The 22070-nt window shown below is 36.2% G+C and overlaps 1 protein-coding gene across 6 annotated transcripts; it reads left to right on the top strand.

Annotated features, from left to right (window-relative positions):
• Positions 1–240: 240 nt before the first annotated feature.
• On the top strand, positions 241–21108 carry LOC131532252 (NACHT, LRR and PYD domains-containing protein 3-like). 6 transcript variants are annotated; one of them, XM_058763775.1, is made up of 8 exons: positions 241–411; positions 2345–3876; positions 9474–11375; positions 11625–11792; positions 13067–13240; positions 18031–18204; positions 19886–19932; positions 20009–21108. In XM_058763775.1, the coding sequence occupies exons 2-8, from the start codon at positions 3761–3763 to the stop codon at positions 20557–20559; spliced, it is 3132 nt and encodes a 1043-aa protein (XP_058619758.1). In that variant the 5' UTR covers positions 241–411; positions 2345–3760; the 3' UTR covers positions 20560–21108. The 6 variants fall into 6 exon arrangements, with proteins under 6 accessions (XP_058619758.1, XP_058619762.1, XP_058619777.1 ...); XM_058763779.1 differs by having other exon boundaries at positions 3715–3876; XM_058763794.1 differs by lacking the exon at positions 2345–3876.
• The last annotated feature ends 962 nt before the right edge of the window (positions 21109–22070 follow it).

A 22070-nucleotide genomic window follows, 5' to 3' on the forward strand; every position in this document is an offset into this window, starting at 1 on the left:
TTCTTTCTTTCTTTCTTTCTTTGTAATCCTTAACATTGAAATTGTATTTCTTTTTCGAAATAATCCATTAAACAAGTTTCCATATTTTAGTTCCTTTCGTTTGCGCGTCGTCTCAATGACACGCCCATAATTTAACAAATTAATTAATATTCATGAGGCGCCACCCACTGGAACCAAATATTTTAGGAACTGAACAGATTGTAACACCGACCTAACCCGCTCCGTGATCACGTCAGATACAGGGTGTGGTTTATATCTTTCCCTGAAAGTTAATTCTCATTTTGAAAACAAAATTTGACCTCAGCAATTTAAGTGAGTTTACTTGGATTAGCTGTTAATTGTTCTGTAATATACCTTACGCGAAACCGAATGTGAAGGTGCAGAACTTTCAGTCGCTGGACAGATTTCTTGGTGAGTACGTTTATAAAGGTACGACGCATGTTCTCGTTTAGATTGTTTAAAATGATAAAACAGTAAATATGTCAAATTATGTCTGAAGGTAATGTAGAAATCACCCGCGTGACCAGTAGCGTGCTAATATTAATTGGCATGGAATGTTGCGCGCGAGGCTACATGTTTAATGGAACATCCAGTTTTCAGAGGCATATTCCAGTGGATTGTGGCATATGCCACAGTAAAATGTGGCATGTACCACTGAAAACTTAGGAATGTGACATCTCCAGCAGTGACTGACACATGCTGCTATCTGCCGAAGCATAATGTACATACTGAACATACGCACGTATTATAGCACGACGATATTTAATTGATTGTACTGTAATATTGCTGTTTAAACATGCGCTTTAGACCTTCTAAATTGGAGCTAATTTATACAACAACCATCAGGCTTCTCCAAACTGCAAGGTTTTATATCTGTCTCGTGTCCCTCTGTTTTAATACAGAATGACTTGCAGTAATATGTACTTTAACACTAACCCAATATACAATAATGTGTTAATTTGTTTTGCACAAACATCCTAGTTTCTCCAAAATGCATAACTTAACACAACTTTTGCTCTTTACATATGTATTGACAGTTCAGCTTTGCCATTTGGATTTTTTTTTTTTTTTTGACTCAAAAACAAATGTTTCACAAACTGACTGCATTTTTGAAAATTGTTATTATTTAATTGACATCATTAAAATAATTGATTAATTATAAAGGATTGCCTCTTTCCCCACAATGTAAAAAAATGATTAACAAATATTTGCTATATTACATATATTTACAATATAGGCCTATAGTGTGGCTTAGTTGTGACGTCAAAATCTGGAAGACTAGCTAGTTCCCTCAAGGTTTTCCCATGGGGTTTTATAATGGAGGTTTTTAATTTGTGAGTAAAATAAGATCTGTGGTAAATGTAACTTGATGAAACTTTGTTGCTAAATGTTTGTTGTCATGTTATTCTACTGATATAGATGTGCCTTCAACCATAGAGGTGTGCCAGTGGCTTTAATGTGTCATACACTGCTAAATCTTTAAATTAATATTTATTATTGTTTTATTATTGTGATGTTTTTCAGGGGGAAATCACAATATTTATTTATTTATTTATTTATTTATTTGCTGGGGGTGCACTGACATCACAATTATGTCCTTTGTGATGATGCTCTGTATTCTGCAGTCACATTATCTTTAATATTAATATTCATGATTAATATTCATGAGTGAAACTTTTACGTTTATATTAATTCTTAATATTAACTATAATTATATTGCAATATTAAATAATTAAACATAAATTTATATATGAAGTCTCTGAGACCTCTGAGATCTCAAATGTGTCAAATAGATGTTAGAAAAACCATTTAACTCTTAAAACTACAGCTATTTATTATTTTGTATCAGAAATGTGCTTTGTGAGCCATATTTATCAGCCACTGGTGATGTAGGATAAAAGTGCCCAAGGACTTGAAGCAGTGCATGCTGGTTAGAAATGTTGTCCTTCTTGAGATGGCCCTGATGCTACGTCACTGTGACGTTTGCCATCAAAGTGTCGTGAGAGTGAATCAAGAGAAGTTGGTTGGCAATAGGCTTGTGTGAGATGAGCAAAATCAGTATAGAACCGATCACTGGTGATCACTGCAAAGATGCATGACGGTTAGAAATGTGATTGTTTTCACATTAAATAACAAGTACTTTGGGTGTTTTGTTCATCATATTTATTATCATATGACTATCATATGATTTATTATCATATGAAAGCAATAGAACTTAAATTACATCCAGTTTATTATAGCAGCAAAGCACATGAGCATGAATCATGAAAGATCCCATTGACTAATCCACTACGAGAAGGGAGAACTGTCCGTCTTGACTGCATTTTTTTCCACTCCTCTGCAGCCACCTACTCTCATCTAATTTCGAGGCGAGGCACATCTCAAATGAGCTTAAATTCTGCACTCCTCTTTCTTCTTCTGTTCTTTTTTTTTATTGGCAAGGTATAAAAAATATAATATAGCACAAATATAAAAATACATATTTAAATAAAGTGATAATGAAAGTAAAGCATCAATTACAAACAGAACGCAGAAAATGAAAACTTTAACTTTAGAAATAAGATAAAGGGGTAGCACAGGTTTATTGTCTTAAGAGATTTGAAATTAAGATGAAGATGAAGACAAAATAGCTTGGATGTATTGTTGGATTTTGACAAGTAAACTACTGCAATGAATGTGAAATTTTGCAAGCAGCAATAAAAGATAAATAATAAAGTACTCATTATTTAAGAAACCAAACAACACATCCTTTGAACCTAAATGCAAGTTGCAGTTAATACATTTAGAACATTCAATCCAAAATAATAAAAAATAAATAAATAAAAAATGGTATTTGAATATAAGATGATTTAGATAGCTGAGAAACAGTCAAAAGTTGTTTCTCAAACCAATTGCTGAAAAACTGTTTAATTTTGTGATTCCAGAAATCCGAAAAACTTTATTTTCAAAACAACTTAGTGTGTTAAGACCAGTTGTAAATGCTCTCCGAAACATTTTCGAGACAGATTTAAATCTGATCGTTCAAATCACTTCAGCAGGTGGTCTGAGACGCCTTCCAGATGAAACTGGACAAGTATAAATGCATCTGGTTGTTGAAACACATATGTGACCCTGGACTTTTTTAAGACTTTTGTTCAAATGACAAAATCTGATCAGCAGTTAAATCAATAAATTTTTCTTTTATGCCAAAAATCATTAGTATATTAAGTAAAGATCATATTACATGAAGATATTTTGTAAATTTCCTTCTGTAAATATATCAAAACGTCATTTTTGATTAGTAATATGCATTGCTAAGAATTAATTTGAACAACTTTAAAGGCGATTTTCTCAATATTTAGATTTTTTTGCACCCTCAGATTCCAGATTTTCAAATAGTTGTATGTCGGCCAAATATTGTCATATCCTAACAAAACATACATCAATGGAAAGCTTATTTATTCAGCTTTCAGATGATGTATAAATCTTAATTTCGAAAAATTGACACTTAAGACTGGTTTTGTGGTCCATGGTCACATATGTAAATTTTACCCCTCCCAAAATGTTAAAATAATAAACGTGTAAAAGCATATTATAGCCTGATATGACAGCACTAATGCAACACACATCACGGCAGATGAGTAGCTGAGTATCTCTTTATTTATGTAAAATTAATTAGATTAATAATAATAATGTATTGATTTAAATAATTTTAATTCATCCTGTGGCCCCCAGCCCTTTGGTTGAAAACCGCTGATCTAAAACTATTCTTTGCGAAGAGATGGAGCACAGAGACACTGCAGCACATCCAGCAGCCAGCTGTGTGTCTGTGGAAAGTAACAAATCTATGGATTTTCCTCCTCGATTCAGTGGAGAAGTGGTGACCTCTGAGCCCAGGTAAGACAAAACATTAATACTAAATATGAAATACTAAATATTAATGTATGGCCGAACACTGGGTAATACCTGTAACACTGACTACCGCAGCAAGCCTATGAACAAGACACCCAAATGACTTACTATATAATTCCATGCAAAAAACTTATTTATCAACCATTTTTAGTTTAATACAAACATCTATTTAATTTTTTTTTAAATTATGACAATCACATATCTCACACAGAGATTGCACTGCTGTAGTGTTTGGGGATATTCACACATAATTATACACATAATCACATGATATCAGATATAAAAATAAAGCATTTTAGAAGAAAACGCAACACCATTGTTGTTTGAACCAGTAAGCATTGTGCAATAAGCTGTGTCATCAGCAAGTCATTTCCCATTGTGCTTTTGGCCAGTGCAGCTGGGGGAAAGCAACTGCGCTTGCTCAGCTGACTCACAGTTGCAAGAGATTTTTGGAACATATCATCGTCATCGTGACATCAGAGCAAGGCAGACTGCCCTTTGGACACATTTCTAACTGGCATGCGTCTTGCGTGATTTGTTCTGCACAGATCTCAAACGTGCCTCTTGTTAGTCTTAACAGTTACTGATTATCATCACCTGTGCCTTATTCAATTTTTTTTTTTTTTTCAAATGCCTCCAACAATCTCATTTGTAAGAAGCTGACGCAAGACAATTCAGCATTTTGTTGGTTGCAACATGGGCTCATTGGAAATATGTGCCTCTACCTACATTTCTGCAAAACTCAAAAAACATTGAATCGCTGCACTTTCCAGTTGAAATGAACACTAGAGGCATGTAAAACTCTGACAACTTATATTCCTTTTCACACAAAATATGATTTGCAGGTCCACAGTTTCGATTAATATAGCCTAATTTTCAAATAATTACTTGAGGAATATTATGTTATGAACTCAAAAGCTCGGTAGCTCATGCGATACGGTGTTGCACTTGAGTGATGAAGAGCTTTGATACGAACCCCGTGAAACTATGGTTCAACAAAACAGCTCAAATCCACAAAAGGAAGTTAAAATAGCACAGCTGCATCAATAAATATGTTTTTATATCACTTTTGTATTTGTAAACACTAGGTACAGACATCACAGTACAGACATCTCGGTTCGGTGCATGAGGCCTTACAACGAATACAGGCAATTCACCCCAAATCCAGAAGGGGGCGCCCACAGTAATGCAACGCTGTTTGATAACCGCCAGCAGAAGAACAGTGAATGCCGTGAGTTGCGCTTGAAAACAAAGCCCCCTAGACAGTGACCATGTGCTGATTCTGAACGCATCTCTCACTGACAAGGGAGTATACTTTAAAGGCTTGCGCACTCAACTGTTTGCAAAATAGAGCTTCATGCTCGTATATCCTACCTCTCTCATTTGGCACAAATCCAAATATTCTGTAATATTTCCATATTTGCAATGTAACTTATCTGAATGTGAAACTATTATTAGTGGTATTATTAGTACTATTATTAGTATAATACACTGATTAGATATTTGAATTATGAACCTCCGCAATATGTACCTGAAGCAACGTAATAAAAACACAGCAATACGTGCCAGGGTAACTTATTGAAACCACATTTTAGCGCCACTCGCTGGATGTTTCACTTTGAAACTGCCGCGAAATGTGCAGCAAGGTACGTAATAACGGTGCTGCAGAAATGTATTTAGAGGCACGTATTTCGAATGAGCATGGGTTGGACAGATAATAGCCTGTCTATGTGCCAAGCGTTTGTACGCCTGCCATTGTGTGTTCAACTTAAATCATGCAGACAGATGTCTGTTTTAAAACTGTGGTTGAGTAATTCACTCCTTGATTTGCTTAACAATAGCCTACTTTGAGATTATGTAGCAAATTAGCTCAAAAGGGAAATGTATATAAATAATTACAATTAATTATGATTAATTACAATTATTTATATCAGCTGCCAGTAGTAGCTGTAGCAGAATTAAATTGCCAACTAATCTGTTCGTCCAGTGAACACTGTGTAATTTCATATCAGCTCTAAGAAAGGATATTTTCGTGGCCACAGAAAATAACCTTCTTACAGTACTAATGCATTAGAGCATGTAGCTATATGTTAAGGTTGCTCATTTATGTGGATATTTGGACATGAGATAAGTACAAAGCTTTGTTTACAAAAAGTATTAGACAACTAAATACTGCAAATATGGAAACACTTGCATTTGTGCTAAATGAGGGCTAGGCCTACATAGTCTCAGCCTCAGACATCACGCCCACGGAACGTTGGCTAAACGTCTGATGCATATGGCACACAAAAGTGGAAACACTTCAGGAGTTTCGAAGTCGTCGTTGGATTGGCTGAATTATACAGGATTTCTGTGAGACGTGTGTATCGCATCCTTTAACGTTCCACCTGGAAACAAAGATGCCATGCTTTTAAACCCCCTCACGAAAGAAGAAAGCCGTCGAAGAGTGACGACAAATGCTTATCAGGATCAAATAAATGCTGGATTTTCAAAAGTATGTGAAATATTTATAGTTCACGGCATAGAATCTCTAAAATGCGTCCGAGTGTTTTACTCGCCGGTCTGTTATTGTGGCGACATTTCCACGCCCTGAAACGTGAAACGAAACGAACTGTGATTGGTTGTTTGACATGTAGGTCAAACGGCCTCATGGGCGGGCCTTGGCCAATAAAAGCTGCCATAGATTCCAGACCTTCAGCCGTCAGTCTGAAGTGAAGAACTACGTGAGACTAAGGCCTACATGATAGGGGTCGACCGATATGTGTTTTTCAGGGCCGATGCCGATACTGATTATTACAGACCAAGTGGACCGATAACCGATATTTTTAACCGATATATTATGTCTGATGTAAAAATGAAAATTAATGTCAAAATTAAGAATAACAAGGGCTCTGACAAAAACTGCCTTCCCTGGTGTTGATTGCACTTCTTACTCTTGTCGTCCTCCATGCATCCATCTGCAATAAGGGTAATATAAAGAGAGTTAAAAGTGGGGCCACTGCATGCTTCATGATTAAGCCTATGAATACTGTACTACAGCTAAACAGCTTGGGGAAATGTAAGTATTTGGCTTCAATAATTTACATGTTAGGAATGTATGTGTAATAGCATAACCTCTCATAATTATAATATAATAAGTGTAGTGTAGATCCATTGTAGAAGTTGTGAAGAAGACTGCAACTATTTTAATTAAACTATAACACTAATAGCCTGTTATAGGCACACTGGGTTCAATAGCCTATTGAAATGTCACAATTTATGTCGTCCTAATCTTGGCCTATGTGACAGTAATTTCGATTAGTTTTAATTTACAGTGCAGTGCAAATGAAGCCATAAAACATTAATTTCAGTTATCTTTTAATCAAATGAGTGTTAAACTCAATTTTTTGGCAAACAAATGGGTTTACCATTAAAATTAAAACATGGAACAAATAGCGTATTGTGTGATTATTCCTTTAAACAAAAGTTGTTGTAGTAGTATTAGTAGATAAACCGAACTTTTATTTTGACGGGTTGCCATGAGGACCTCTTAAGTTTCTGTATAGCCTATGTATATGATATGACGATCGTTTTACTCAAATGAAATGGTCAAATGCTCATGAAGCAACTCTCAGAGCAGTTCTCATTTAGTGAGACGGCAGATGCTGAAAACACCTCGAGCGTCGCGCACTTCAGTGTGTGTGTGTGTATAATCAGAAGCGCGCGTCTGTGCCATTCACATATACAGAGACACGCAGAACATGCAGAATTCATATTTAAATAAGTCTTTTTGCAGCTTAATATTTACAGATAATAGTCCATAGCACGAGTCGATTTAAGTGTACTGACCTACTTTTGATTAATTCATCCAAACTTTGACGATCTCGACTCCACGTTATACAGTAAATTCCCTTTATATGACTGGATTCCGCGATTCCGTCTGCGTTTTCCCATCGCCGGAAACCATAAATATACAATATTGAGGTGTTTTGTAACTTCAGTGTAGTGGATTGTGATTTATTGCAACTTGAGCAACGTCTGCTGCTGCCTTTGAGAGACAACTGATGCGTGATGATCATTGAAACTGTAACAAGCGCTTTCAGTGTGAGAGTGCCTTAGTCTTCCACATTGATTGGTGTGACTCGTGACTCCCAACAAATCAGATGCGCGGTGAGCGGAGACTGCTCTAGGCCACAGAGTGGTGAGTTCTGACAGGCTGCATCAGAGCCAAATAGCGCATTTCAAAATTAAATTAATTTTATCGGGCACATCGGTTTTGAAAATGATCGATACCGATAATCATAAAAATGCTTAATATTGCCGGCGATAATCAGCCAGGCCGATAATCGGTCAACCCCTACTACATGACCCCATAAATTTGGATTAAGCCATAGACCTGTGCCAGCTTTGTATTCTATTTTGCTATCTGGTCACCCTATTTCCCCATGAACAGCAAACGCGCAGTTGTGCACAGAAACCAAAAGCAGAGTCAGGATATTTATTAAATAATATGTTAAATTTCAATTTGTTTCTTACCAAACCCTATTGTATACCCACAGAACACTTGGAAACAAGGGTGCAGGTTTGACTTTGACCTTAGTGGGGACATAACAGCAGATAACAACCAACACCCCCACACACACACACACACACCCAAGCATTTTCCCATTTTTTATTGAATTTTCACCACAGCTTCATGTCATCAAAAGTCTTTATTTATAGCTTATGGTAGCCAACATATTATGGCATAACAACATATGGTTTTGGTAGATATTTCAGCTAACATTTTGCTTTGCACATTCAGTTTAACAACATTAATTTAAAGTTAAAGGGATAGTTCACCCAAAAATGAAAATTCTGTCATTAATTACTCACCCTCATGTTGTTTCAAACCTGGAAAATCTTCGTTCATCTTCAGAACTCAAGATATTTTTGATACACATCCATGTGACATCAGGGGTTCAACCGTAATTTTACGAAGCTATGAGAATACTTTTTGTGCACAAAAGAAAACAAAAATAACGACTTTATTCAACAAATCTTCTCCTCCACGTCACCCTGGCACTATTTTGGAGAGTATCTACTGAACGTAAACAACATATGCTGTTCTGTGTCAGCTGCATCACACGGATACGTTGTTTAGGTTAAGCTCAAAATGTAAACAATGTAAGCAACGTAATAGCTAGAGAGAGATTGTATTAGATTGTCTTTGTTAGCAACAGAGAGAGTGTGTGTGTGTGTGAATTACCTGTGTATGTGCAGCATCTCTTATACAGTAAGCATCTCTAATAACAGAAAATTTGTTTAGAAACGTTTACTTAAAAAACATTATCAAACCATTTAAGTTTTTTGTATGCTTTATTTTATTATTAAATTAAATATTGTCTTGGTCACTGTTCATTCACACATATTTAAATAAGTATTTTTGTAGTTTAATAATCACAGACTCAAGTCCATATTGTGATTTTTTTATTTAATTAATTTTATAGTCATATTTTCTGAAAGATCTCTATAACCTGTGGACACAGTTTCTGCAGACAATGCATTATCTGTTACTGGGAGAAGTGGAGACGAGCAGAATACTTTGATTGCCCTCATTGCAGAAAGAGATCCAGAAGACATTCTGTTCCACAAACAGTCATGGGAGCATCCAGTTCTGCTGGTTCTGCTGACTCTAACACACAAGCAGCCCTACAGGAGGAGACTGGAAACCTGCAGAAACCAGTAGATGATACACTTCAGAGAGTCAAAGACAAGCACAAAACCAGAATGAAGAACAATTACGAGAGCTTATTTGAGGGAATGAAATTCCAAGAGAATGAAACCCTCCTTAACAGGATCTACACACAGCTTTACATCATAGAAGGAGAGAGTGATGGAGTGAATGAAGAACATGAGGTTTTACAGATGGAGAAAACAGCCAGAACACAACTCACACAAGACACTTCCATCTACTGCAATGACATCTTTAAAGCCTCACCTGAACCAGAATGTGAGGAGAAAGACAAACTCAGGGTTGTTCTTACTAAAGGCATTGCTGGAATCGGAAAAACCATCTCTGTGCAGAAGTTCATTCTGGACTGGGCCGAGGGAAAGGCCAATCAGGATGTAGATTTCATTTTTTTGCTTCCATTTCGAGAGCTGAACTTGATTCAAGATCAGCAATATAGTCTTCACAGACTTCTGCTGGACTTTCATCCTGAACTTCAAGATCTGGACTCAAAGACTTATAAGGAATGTAAAATTGTGTTTATCTTTGATGGTTTGGATGAAAGCAGAATCACACTGATGTTTACAGACACTCAGAAAGTTTGTAACGTGACAGAGACTTCATCAGTGGGTGTGTTGATGTCAAACCTCATGCAAGGAGAGCTGCTTTCCTCTGCTCTCATCTGGATCACCTCCAGACCAGCAGCAGCCAATCAGATCCCTTCCAAATACATCAACCGTCTGACAGAAATTCAGGGATTCAATGAGTCTCAGAAGGAAGAATATTTCAGAAAGAGAATCAATGATCAGCATCAAGCCAACAGGATCATCTCACACATCAGAAAAGCAAGAAGCCTCCACATCATGTGCCACATCCCTGTCTTCTGCTGGATCTCATCAACTGTGCTTCAGAAGCTCCTGAAGGAAGATCTGAGTGCAGAAATCCCTCAAACTCTGACTGAAATGTACATCCACTTTCTGCTGATTCAGATCAACATGAGGAATCAGAAGTATGAAGAGAGAGATCCAGAGAAACTCCTGCAGTCCAACAGAGAAGTGATTGTAAAACTTGCTGAAGTGGCTTTCAAACAGCTGATGAAGGGCAATGTGATGTTCTATGAGGACGACCTGAGTGAGAGCGGCATAGACATCACTGACGCCTCAGTGTATTCTGGGATTTGCACTGAGATCTTCAAGGAGGAATCAGTGATTCATCAGAGGAAAGTGTACAGCTTTATTCATCTGAGCATTCAGGAGTTTCTTGCTGCTTTTCATGTGTTTTACTGCTACTTAAGCTGTACAATGGAGACCCTTAAGGTTTTTGATTCAATGCATTATCTGCATAAAGGAGCAATAGATAAAGCCATTGGAAGTGAGAATGGACAGCTGGATCTGTTCCTGCGATTCCTGCTGGGCGTCTCACTGGAGTCCAATCAGAGACTCTTACAGGATCTATTGACACACACAGAGAACAGCTCAGAGAACATCAGGAGAACTTCACAGTACATTAAAAAGAAGATCAAAGATGGACATGGACTCTCCACTGAAAGATCCATCAATCTGTTCCTCTGCCTGCTGGAAGTGAAAGATCAGAGTCTGTCCAGAGAAATTCAGGAGTTTGTGAAATCAGACAAACACTCGGAGAAGAAGCTCTCTCCTGCTCAATGCTCAACAATCGCCTACCTGCTTCAGATGTCAGAGGAGGCGCTGGATGAGTTTGATCTGAAGAGATACAACACATCAGATGAGGGTAGAAGAAGACTGATACCAGCTGCAAGCAACTGCACAAAAGCTCTGTGAGTACATCATAGTATTACAATGGGAGATTTTGTAATGTAAAAAAACAAAACAATGTATTTTGTTGTTTTATTAAAGTTAATAAACTTTTTAAAATGAGTTAAAAACTCATCAACAGGTTATATTAGGCTGGGTGATGGCAATTTGAATTTTTGGGTGAATTATAACTCTAATGCCTGTTTGAAATAATTAGGATTTTAAAATAAGAACAAACACTGACAGCATGTTTGCATACTCTTTCCCCCTAGATTCGCTGACTGTAGATTCGCTGCTCAGTATTGTGAGAGTTTATCATCAGCTCTTCAGTTCTCAAATACTGCTCTGAGAGAGCTGGACCTGACTAATAATGACCTACAGGATTCAGGAGTGAAGTTGCTCTTTGATGGATTGAAGAATTGTCAGCTGCAGATACTGAGGTATTTATAAGGATTTAGCCGTTTATTGATTATTGTGTAAGAGCAGTTATCTCAACACTAGCATGTATTAAATAATTTTACATTTACATTTAGATTTGTTATTGATTATAGGCCTACAATTTCTAAAAACAACAACAAAAAATGTTTAACACTTTTGTCCAGGGGTATAATACTTTTATTGCATGAAGTGCCATTTTTTTTTTTTTTTTTATACAGTACATAATCAGTTTTAAATGTTCAGATAAAAATCTGTATTTGTCATACAAATAGTGCAGAATCTTAATTTATTTCTGAAGAATTAGACTAGCACATGTTAATTCTCACGCATAGTATTTATAACTCCTAACTAGCTGTGTGACTATGAGGAATGATTACATCAAAATGTATGTCAGAATGCAGTTTTCCCTGTTGTTTGCACGTTAGTGATTATCCTTCTGTGTGCCATAGGTTGCTAACCCCTGCTTTATACTTTGGTAACAATACTTAAAGAGGTCCCTGCATGATAAATATATCAGGAAATCTTAGTAGATGTTTACTGCATTTGATTAATACAGGCACTATTCTAGTTATTCACACTACTTGAGTTCTACTAGCACACACCTTGCTACACAGGTGCTTGATTTGTTTGACTTGAGTCTTAAACTACATTACATTAGACTTTGAGTATGCAAAATTTATGCAGAAAAGGTAGAATGGATTATCTTAAAAGTGAGTTAAATTGGATGATAAAATATCTGATCTTACAGTACCACTGTTTACATGCATACAAGGTTTTCAGATACCAGTGGTAAAAAAAAAATCAGAAGTGATTTGTGTAATACCAACTCAATTGGTGCATGATTCCTCTCTGGTTAATGTTTTGTGTTGTGTTTCAAATTTTGTCAAATGAAGTGAACTTCGACATGCTTTGCTTAATGAGTAAGGGGTGGTGAACACATTTAAATGAAACATTTAATTTAATATTTTATCCATCATGACAATCAGTAATGGTGTCCATGATCGCATATCACATCCTAACGTTAGTTCCACCACAGATTATATGATGTTCCTCTGCATTTGGTCATATGCATCCCTGACCACCCCTTAATATATAAACATTATGTAGCAGTTAACATTGTAAAACATTATTTAACAGTATGAATTTCTCTGGCATTGGTACTAACTACTGAACCTTTTGTGTTGTGACATCCCTAGTACAATCAAAGAGGGCAAATCAAACTTTGTATAATAAAATGGCTGTGTAATGTTCCCCCTCCCACCATTGTTCTGTTCAGATTGCCCAGCTGTAATCTCACTGGTCAGTCCTGTGAAATTGTGTCATCAAATCTACAATCCTCTAACTGTGCCCTGAGTGAGCTGGTCCTGAGTAACAATGACTTGCAGGATTCAGGAGTGAAGCTGCTCTCTGATGGACTGAAGAGTCCAAACTGTCAGCTGCAGATACTGAGGTGTGTAAAAAGAGTATTTTGCATAGATTTGGGTGCAGACTGCTGGGCTGCCTCAAAAGAAAGCCAGACCACTGGCACATTACTGTTTATTTGTTATGTAATAGGAATTATGAAAGTACTTTTTTTTTTAGAATTGTAATATGTTAAATGCTACCATCATGTAAATGTGTGCTATTAAGTTAAGTTACGTAGATGAGTACTAGCATATATGAAACTTATTATTGATAACATAATATTGAAATTACTTTTTATTTTAATGAATTTTTCAAAAACTTAAGTAAGTCAGTAAGTTCAAAGGTCAGTTTGCTGAAAAAAAAAGAAAAAGAAAAAACAGTGATATATGATGCTGTGGGTTTGTTATGATATGGGCATAAGGCAGGCATCCTCAAATCTGGCCCACTCCTGCAGAGTTTAGCTCTAACCCTAATCAAACACACCTGAGCATGCTAATCAGAGTCTTCAAGATGATTAGAAAATCACAGTACAGGTACAGTTTTAATGAGCATGTCACTTCTAGTTTAAATCACAGTCACTTACCTGTTACTGGTTAAATACCACAGTGTCACACAAGCGGATACTTAAAAATATTAAACTAATACAACATAAACAAATTCTATAAGATTGGGGCTGGACGATATTACTGTATCATGATAACAATTTAAAATGCAAATTACTAGAGATTTTGCTATAAAAATGGTTTGAAATGATTTTTAACTCTTTCCCTGCCAGTGTTTTTTTTTTTTGTTTTTAAGTTGCCAGCCACCACCAGCATTTTTGATAATTTTCACAACATTTTCATAACCCCAGAATATTTTGTGGTATTAATATCTTAATATGTAAAATGTCAAAAGAAAGAACAGAGCCTCTGCTTTAAAAAAGTGGTTTATTCTAGCTTTATGCATTTTGTTTTTATCAACTCTTGGTTTTATCAGGGCTTAAAAATGGAAAAAATCGGTTTACTCCGACCAGAATCGATATTTTAACATTTCTGTTCCTGCGTTCCTCTGAATTATTACCATTCCGAAACTGGTTCGAGTAGAAAAAATAACGGTTAATAACATTTTTTTTTTTAATGTCTTTGTCTATAATAATAATAATAATAATAGCCTAATAATAATAATAAAGTACAGTGTTTCCTTTACACAAAAAGAAAAAGAAAAAAACAGGAAGAGATGGTTATCTTAACCCGCTGTGCTTAGTCACAGCATAATCTTTTCTAGATTTGCCTAAATGTAGGCTACTAAACAAAAGAAAACAATCGATGAATGCTTTAAAGACATTAAAGTATTTTTTAAAGATATTTAAAAATGTTTGCTGCATTGTTAAAAAAAAAAGAAACGCTACTTGTATGAAATTGCGTTTTGAGGAAAAAAAAAAAAAACAGGCTAAGTCGCGTCGCATTTTAGGCTATTACATTCAGAAATTATGTAGGCTAAAATGCCTGTAAATCAAAATGTTTACAAACATTATAAACACAGTTATTAGTTTCCAAACGTGTTTTGGAATTTGGAATGCGTCACAATGAACCGTAGGCCTAACTCAGCATTTTTTGTTTTCTTTCGTTTCGTTAATCTGTCAATGATTTAAGTGAAATATATTTAGTGTAATAGGCATATATATTCCTTTTTATGTAAGCCTATAGTTTTATTCAGTTTTTTTCCGTTCACAGAAGCGCTGCAGGTGCGTAAGATCTGTTGAATCCATCTTACACTATCCTCGGATAAACTACGCTGCTGCATTGCCTTACCTATGAAGAGTTCACAGCTGAGCGCGTGGCCATTTCACTCGCTGGATGCATCAGCGTCACATTTGCATAGGCCATACTATTTGAATTCCTGATTGGTTGACAGCAAATTTCAAATATTATATGGAATGATAAAATAACTATATTAATCGGTTAATGGTCATTTCAAATTTTTGATTCTGTTCGGAAATATAAAATTTGATTTCGTTTCTGGTTTCCGGTTCTGTTTCAGTCAAAATTTAGTTCGTTTCCGGTTTGCGTTTTCATTCCTTGAACAGGTTCAGAGCCCTGGTTTTTATCAATATGGATAAGTTTCATTACATTTTTTTTTAAAAAAGAACAAGAGAAAATTACATTTTTGTCAAAGATCAGATTCAGATCAATGATCAAAATATAGATGGAACGGATTGCATTGCTTCCATCCAAAGCTTGCATGGTCGTATACCACTTCCTGGATTGACGTTTCATTCGGTAATGTTCGGCAGTTTTGATTAATGATTGATGATCACATTATTTTACATATGTTTCTGCTGACACGTTTCTGCTTTCTGCTTGCTTGTTTTTGCTTCTCATTCGCTGTGTTTTTATCCAGATGTTCAATAATCTTTCAGAAGATGTGTAATAGCACCTCCAACCATATACCAGTCAAAACACAGACAATTCTGTCAATGGTGGTGAAAGAGTTATTCAAGTTACCCAAATTTAGAATTTTTAGGAAAATGGCTTAAATACTGACTGATAAGACTGATTACCACTTGGCTTACTGATAGTTGGTCAAACTAGTTCTTAAAACGCAGTCTTAACATATCGTCTAAGTTTATGCAACTGCCCCGATTTAGGCTATATTAACCTGATCCCTAATCCTAAAGCATAGGTTTTCAACCATGCTCCTGGGGACCCACTGTCCTGCAGAGTTTAACTATCAAACATACCTGAACCATCAAGGTCTGCAGGATCACTTGAAAAATCACAGGCCAGGTATGCTAAAGCAGGTTGGAAATACAATTTGCAGGACAGTTGGTCCCCAGAAGCAGGGTTGAAGACCTAGATCTTAAAGAATCCCCTTACACCAGGGGTTCTCAACTCTGGCCCTTGAGGTTCATTTTCCTGCAGAGTATAGCTCCAACCCTAATCAAACACACCTGAACAAGCTAATCAAGGTCTTTTTAGGATTACTATAAAGGTACAGGCAGATGAGTTTGATCAAGGATGAAGCTAAACTATGCAGGGAAATGGATCTCGAGGGCCAGAGTTGAGAAACCCTGCCCTACACAAAATTGTGTATCTCATTGGATTAAAAGGGAAACATCCTTTGGAACATTTATGATCCATTTTATCCAGTGAGTACACCCAACATGTCTTTACAAGGTTTTCCTTGTTACAGTAATGTGTTAAATTAATTAAATGATTGTATTATTTTATACTGACATAAAGATATTTGTACGCCCTAAAACCCCACTGTACCTAGATCCAGCCCAGTTGTTTGGAGATTATCAGACTGTTGATGTATGTGTGTGTGTGTGTGTGTGTGTGTTTATAGTGTGGACCATGGAGCAGAGTACAGGATTACAGCAGGACTACGGAAGTGTAGGTCTAAACACACACATACACAGATAGTGATTGGTGTTTTGTATGTACTTCTCATCTCTCTTTTTGTGTTCAGATGCCTGTGATCTCACACTAGACCCAAACACAGCACACACTCAAGTCATCCTATCTGAGGACAAGAAGATGGCAAAGCATGCAAAAGACCATCAGGCATATCCTGATCATCCAGAGAGATTTGAATGTCTTCAGGTTCTGTGTGGAGAGAGTCTGACTGGACGCTGTTACTGGGAGGCTGAATGGAGTGGGACAGGGACAGAAATATCAGTGTCATATAAAGATATCAGCAGGAAAGGAGGAAGTGACTGTATGTTTGGATTCAATCAAAAATCTTGGAATCTGAGTGGCTTTTATAAACGTTTCATTGCCTGTCACAATAATAACAGCACTGATATACCTGCCCCTTCATTTTCATCTAATCGAGTAGGTGTGTATCTGGACTGGTCTGCTGGTACACTGTCCTTCTACGGTGTCTCTGACACACACACACTCACACACATACACATATTCAACACCACGTTCACTGAACCCGTCTATGCTGGATTTGGGATTTATTATGACTCATCTGTGTCTCTGTGTCACATGGTACAACAAGGATGTCAAACATAAAAATATGAAAGAAAAAATAATATTTATAACATATTTATGACATTCCTGCTGGTATTAGAAGAAGACATTTTCTTACTTCAGGACCCCTGGGGGTCTCCTAGTGTTTCAATGAAACTGTAGTGTTTAATTATCGCACGGACATAACGTTATTTTATATGTCATTTTTCCCAGTTTTGTACATAATCTCTCTGAAAATGAAAGTGCTGTACATGCTGTTTTCTAAAGGAATTTACAGACAGCCATCCTCATTGTCACCTCACAGAGAAAGCAGGTCAGAAATGAATGGGGATTCAGTTATTTTTCCTTCAAAATTCAAGATATGGTTGTAGAAAATGCCACCTTTGTGAGTTCTTGTTTCTCTCTCTCTCTCTCTCTCTCTCTCTCTCTCTCTCTCTCTCTCTCTCTCTCTCTCTCTCTCTCTCTCTCTCTCTCTCTCTCTCTCTCTCTCTCTCTCTCTCTAAGGTCTTTTAGGATTACTATAAAGGTACAGGCAGATGAGTTTGATCAAGGATGAAGCTAAACTATGCAGGGAAATGGATCTCGAGGGCCAGAGTTGAGAAACCCTGCCCTACACAAAATTGTGTATCTCATTGGATTAAAAGGGAAACATCCTTTGGAACATTTATGATCCATTTTATCCAGTGAGTACACCCAACATGTCTTTACAAGGTTTTCCTTGTTACAGTAATGTGTTAAATTAATTAAATGATTGTATTATTTTATACTGACATAAAGATATTTGTACGCCCTAAAAACCCCACTGTACCTAGATCCAGCCCAGTTGTTTGGAGATTATCAGACTGTTGATGTATGTGTGTGTGTGTGTGTGTAGGTTGTCTGGCTGTATGGTGACAGAGGAAGGCTGTGGTTTTGTGTCTTCAGCTCTGAGTGTAAACCCCTCACACCTGAGAGAACTGGATCTGAGCTACAATCACCCAGGACAATCAGGAGTCCAGCAACTCAGTGACAAACTGAACGATCCAAACTGCTCACTGCAGACACTTAAGTATGTGAGGCAGTAACAGATGCTGTGTCATGCTGTGTGTGTGTGTGTATGTGTGGTGTGTGTGTGGAGTGAACATGCTTGTGTCTTGAAACAGAAATGTATAGAATACAGTGTGCATATTAGAACATTGTCAAATCTCGGCCATTTGCATTGTGCCTCCGTTTTAAAGGCTTCAGGTCTCAGGAGAAACAGGTATCAGGTTTTGTGCAATTAGGTATCTAGTGAAGTGACTTCAGGTGAAACCTATTAAATGCAATAAGCAAAAAAAAAATCAGTCATTCAATTTAATTCAGTCATTACGTTTTAAGTGAAAGTAAACAGTTGGGAGAAAATCGGGTGTGTTTCAGTATATTGAATCCATGCAATAGGGTCTTAAAGTGAACGCAGTCTTTTGCTGTTATTAAAATGAATCAAACAACAAAAAAAAAAAATTAAATCATTAACTTCTCTTGGCTGCATCCTGCATCTAAGTTTTTCGTTAAATGCTATAATGTTGCATAATATACTCAGCCAAATTCTAGGAGCTAATCCATTATTCCAATAACATGGAGATTAATAAAACAAAATTTTGTTTTAAATTAAGAATGACAGTGCAGACATGAGCAGTGTTAATAGAACTTTTACTATAGTATATTGTTGGGGATTGCCCCACTGAAAACTGGTAATGGTGTTATTGACCGCTGCAGAACTCTGGTCAGGGAGTTGGAGTCATCAGATAGAGTTTTGCCATTTATTGTACAAGAGGAACCATATACACATAGCAGTGTACTTGAGGTAGTTTCTGGAAATCAAAATAACAGAAATAAATACTTATTGTACATATAACTTGACAAATATAACAACAATTATAGCATTATTGTTAAACAACTCGTAAAGTGCAGTAATATATGAAAGACGAACAAAGAAGTATCAATCTCAAATATCAATAAGCTGCAATAATAAACTGCACAGTGCAATGAATCGTATGAAGAAATGAGGACTTATCATTAATAAAGTCACTAGTAATAGCGATTATTACCAGGCATTTATCTCATAAAACCCGCAACAATCAGGCGGATTAAACTTGTAAACATTACCAGCATGAGCAGTGATGCTAGCGGGCTAACGCAGCTGTTTAACGATTGCAATCACGCTCAAAAAGATTGCTAAACATCGTCAACATACTATAATTAACATCAGGATTACACACATAATCACCATCAACACTTCATGTCATTATTAGCAAAAAGAAGTAAACTTACAGCTTCACAAACTTTCTCTTGCACATCAACACGGCATGAGTGATAGTGTGACTGCACCACTGGCGTGACCAAGAACGTCACGCGCTTAACAACTTACACTTAAAGGGAGAGAATTCACAGCATATATTGATTTGCCAAACTGTGGAGAAATGCCACAAAGTTTAAGTTATTTTAGAAACCTCAAACCAGTTTATTCTTCAATGTTTTTTTACGCTGACTGTTGTTAATGTAGTTCTTAAAATAAAAATGGATCTTTCACAATGTAATCTAATAACATATTTACTCTTGAAAACATTTATTTTGCAGATAAAGTATCATAAACAAAATTGCTAGAAAAGGATGGTTAATTAGAACAGTCTATGGCTGCATTTGGAATAAAGAAAATATGGAAAGTGAGATCATGCTTTTGTATTTGTGTGTGTGTGTGTGTGTGTTTATAGTGTGGACCATGGAGCAGAGTACAGGATTACAGCAGGACTACGGAAGTGTAGGTCTAAACACACACATACACAGATAGTGATTGGTGTTTTGTATGTACTTCTCATCTCTCTTTTTGTGTTCAGATGCCTGTGATCTCACACTAGACCCAAACACAGCACACACTCAAGTCATCCTATCTGAGGACAAGAAGATGGCAAAGCATGCAAAAGACCATCAGGCATATCCTGATCATCCAGAGAGATTTGAATGTCTTCAGGTTCTGTGTGGAGAGAGTCTGACTGGACGCTGTTACTGGGAGGCTGAATGGAGTGGGACAGGGACAGAAATATCAGTGTCATATAAAGATATCAGCAGGAAAGGAGGAAGTGACTGTATGTTTGGATTCAATCAAAAATCTTGGAATCTGAGTGGCTTTTATAAACGTTTCATTGCCTGTCACAATAATAACAGCACTGATATACCTGCCCCTTCATTTTCATCTAATCGAGTAGGTGTGTATCTGGACTGGTCTGCTGGTACACTGTCCTTCTACGGTGTCTCTGACACACACACACTCACACACATACACATATTCAACACCACGTTCACTGAACCCGTCTATGCTGGATTTGGGATTTATTATGACTCATCTGTGTCTCTGTGTCACATGGTACAACAAGGATGTCAAACATAAAAATATGAAAGAAAAAATAATATTTATAACATATTTATGACATTCCTGCTGGTATTAGAAGAAGACATTTTCTTACTTCAGGACCCCTGGGGGTCTCCTAGTGTTTCAATGAAACTGTAGTGTTTAATTATCGCACGGACATAACGTTATTTTATATGTCATTTTTCCCAGTTTTGTACATAATCTCTCTGAAAATGAAAGTGCTGTACATGCTGTTTTCTAAAGGAATTTACAGACAGCCATCCTCATTGTCACCTCACAGAGAAAGCAGGTCAGAAATGAATGGGGGATTCAGTTATTTTTCCTTCAAAATTCAAGATATGGTTGTAGAAAATGCCACCTTTGTGAGTTCTTGTTTCTCTCTCTCTCTCTCTCTCTTTATATATATATATATATGTATATGTAAACATAGTTAAGCAATATCAATCGAGCAACAATGCAGTTTTCCTGAATATCAGCACTGCAAATCTGATATTGTTTTTTTTTTTTTATAATACATAAAAAGTTCATGTCAAGTGACTTACAAATAAATCCACAACAGACGTTTTATGCACCTTCGAGCTGTTTGTTCCTGATCCCTGTTTTGAACGAATTGGTCAAGCAAATTATTCAATTACCCATTCATAAATTAGTCTTTCTGAACAAATCAAATGATTCAAACAGTGTGTAAGTACATCTAATAGCACTTCAAATGCAGCTTCTGTGCTTCTTTGCGGTACCCTCTCCAGTGCAAGCATGGATTTTGTTGACACTGATTTCATTTGATCTATAACAGCCCTATATTATCTTATTATAACTGAATTTGATTAAATTCAAGAAATTCAAAATAAGGTAAAACACTTAAAATTAAAACTTGTATTACAAATTGTGCCATATTTTAATGAATATATATGTGTTGTTACAGTTATAATACTGTTACATATGATTAATAAATTAATATAGTTCACGTAAATTAAAAATTAATATATAATTAAATTAAATAGAATTAATATAGGTCACATAAATGAAATGAAAAGAATGTCAGCATGTTTTTAATGAACTTGTACATATGCATACTAAAATGTTTTAACCCCTACATGAGGTGTCAGTATAACAAAAACATTAGATTAGATTAGATTCAACTTTATTGTCATTACACAAGTACAGGTACAGGGCAACGAAATGCAGTTTAGGTCTAACCAGAAGTGCAATAGCAGCAAGTGCAGGATATACAATGGTTGAATAAGTGCAGGACAAGGATATGTACTGAATATATGTATAAATATATATAGAAAGATGGTTATTACTATAAACAGAATTTACAGGTGACATGTCTGTATAAGAAGATCAAAATAACAGAAATTTGAATGAAAGTGTCTGCATAATGTATATCATAATATAAATATAGTAGTCAACATTTGAAGTGGATCAAAAAAAAGTTAATCAAAGTTGACCTAAACGGGTAGCCTATTGTTTTGGTTTTAGGACAACTTTGATGAAAGGTTTTTATCCGCTTCAAATGTTAACTAGTG

Source organism: Onychostoma macrolepis, chromosome 02 (assembly GCF_012432095.1).
Source record: "Onychostoma macrolepis isolate SWU-2019 chromosome 02, ASM1243209v1, whole genome shotgun sequence".
In the NCBI taxonomy this organism is placed as follows: domain Eukaryota; kingdom Metazoa; phylum Chordata; class Actinopteri; order Cypriniformes; family Cyprinidae; genus Onychostoma; species Onychostoma macrolepis.

Bases quoted from the DNA above. Each gene is read 5' to 3' on its own strand.
- LOC131532252 (XM_058763775.1), top strand. From the start codon at position 3,761: ATGGAGCACAGAGACACTGCAGCACATCCAGCAGCCAGCTGTGTGTCT. The intron at 11,376-11,624 runs GTGAGTACATCA...CTTTCCCCCTAG, and splicing joins AGCAACTGCACAAAAGCTCT to ATTCGCTGACTGTAGATTCG. The intron at 11,793-13,066 runs GTATTTATAAGG...TGTTCTGTTCAG, and splicing joins TGTCAGCTGCAGATACTGAG to ATTGCCCAGCTGTAATCTCA.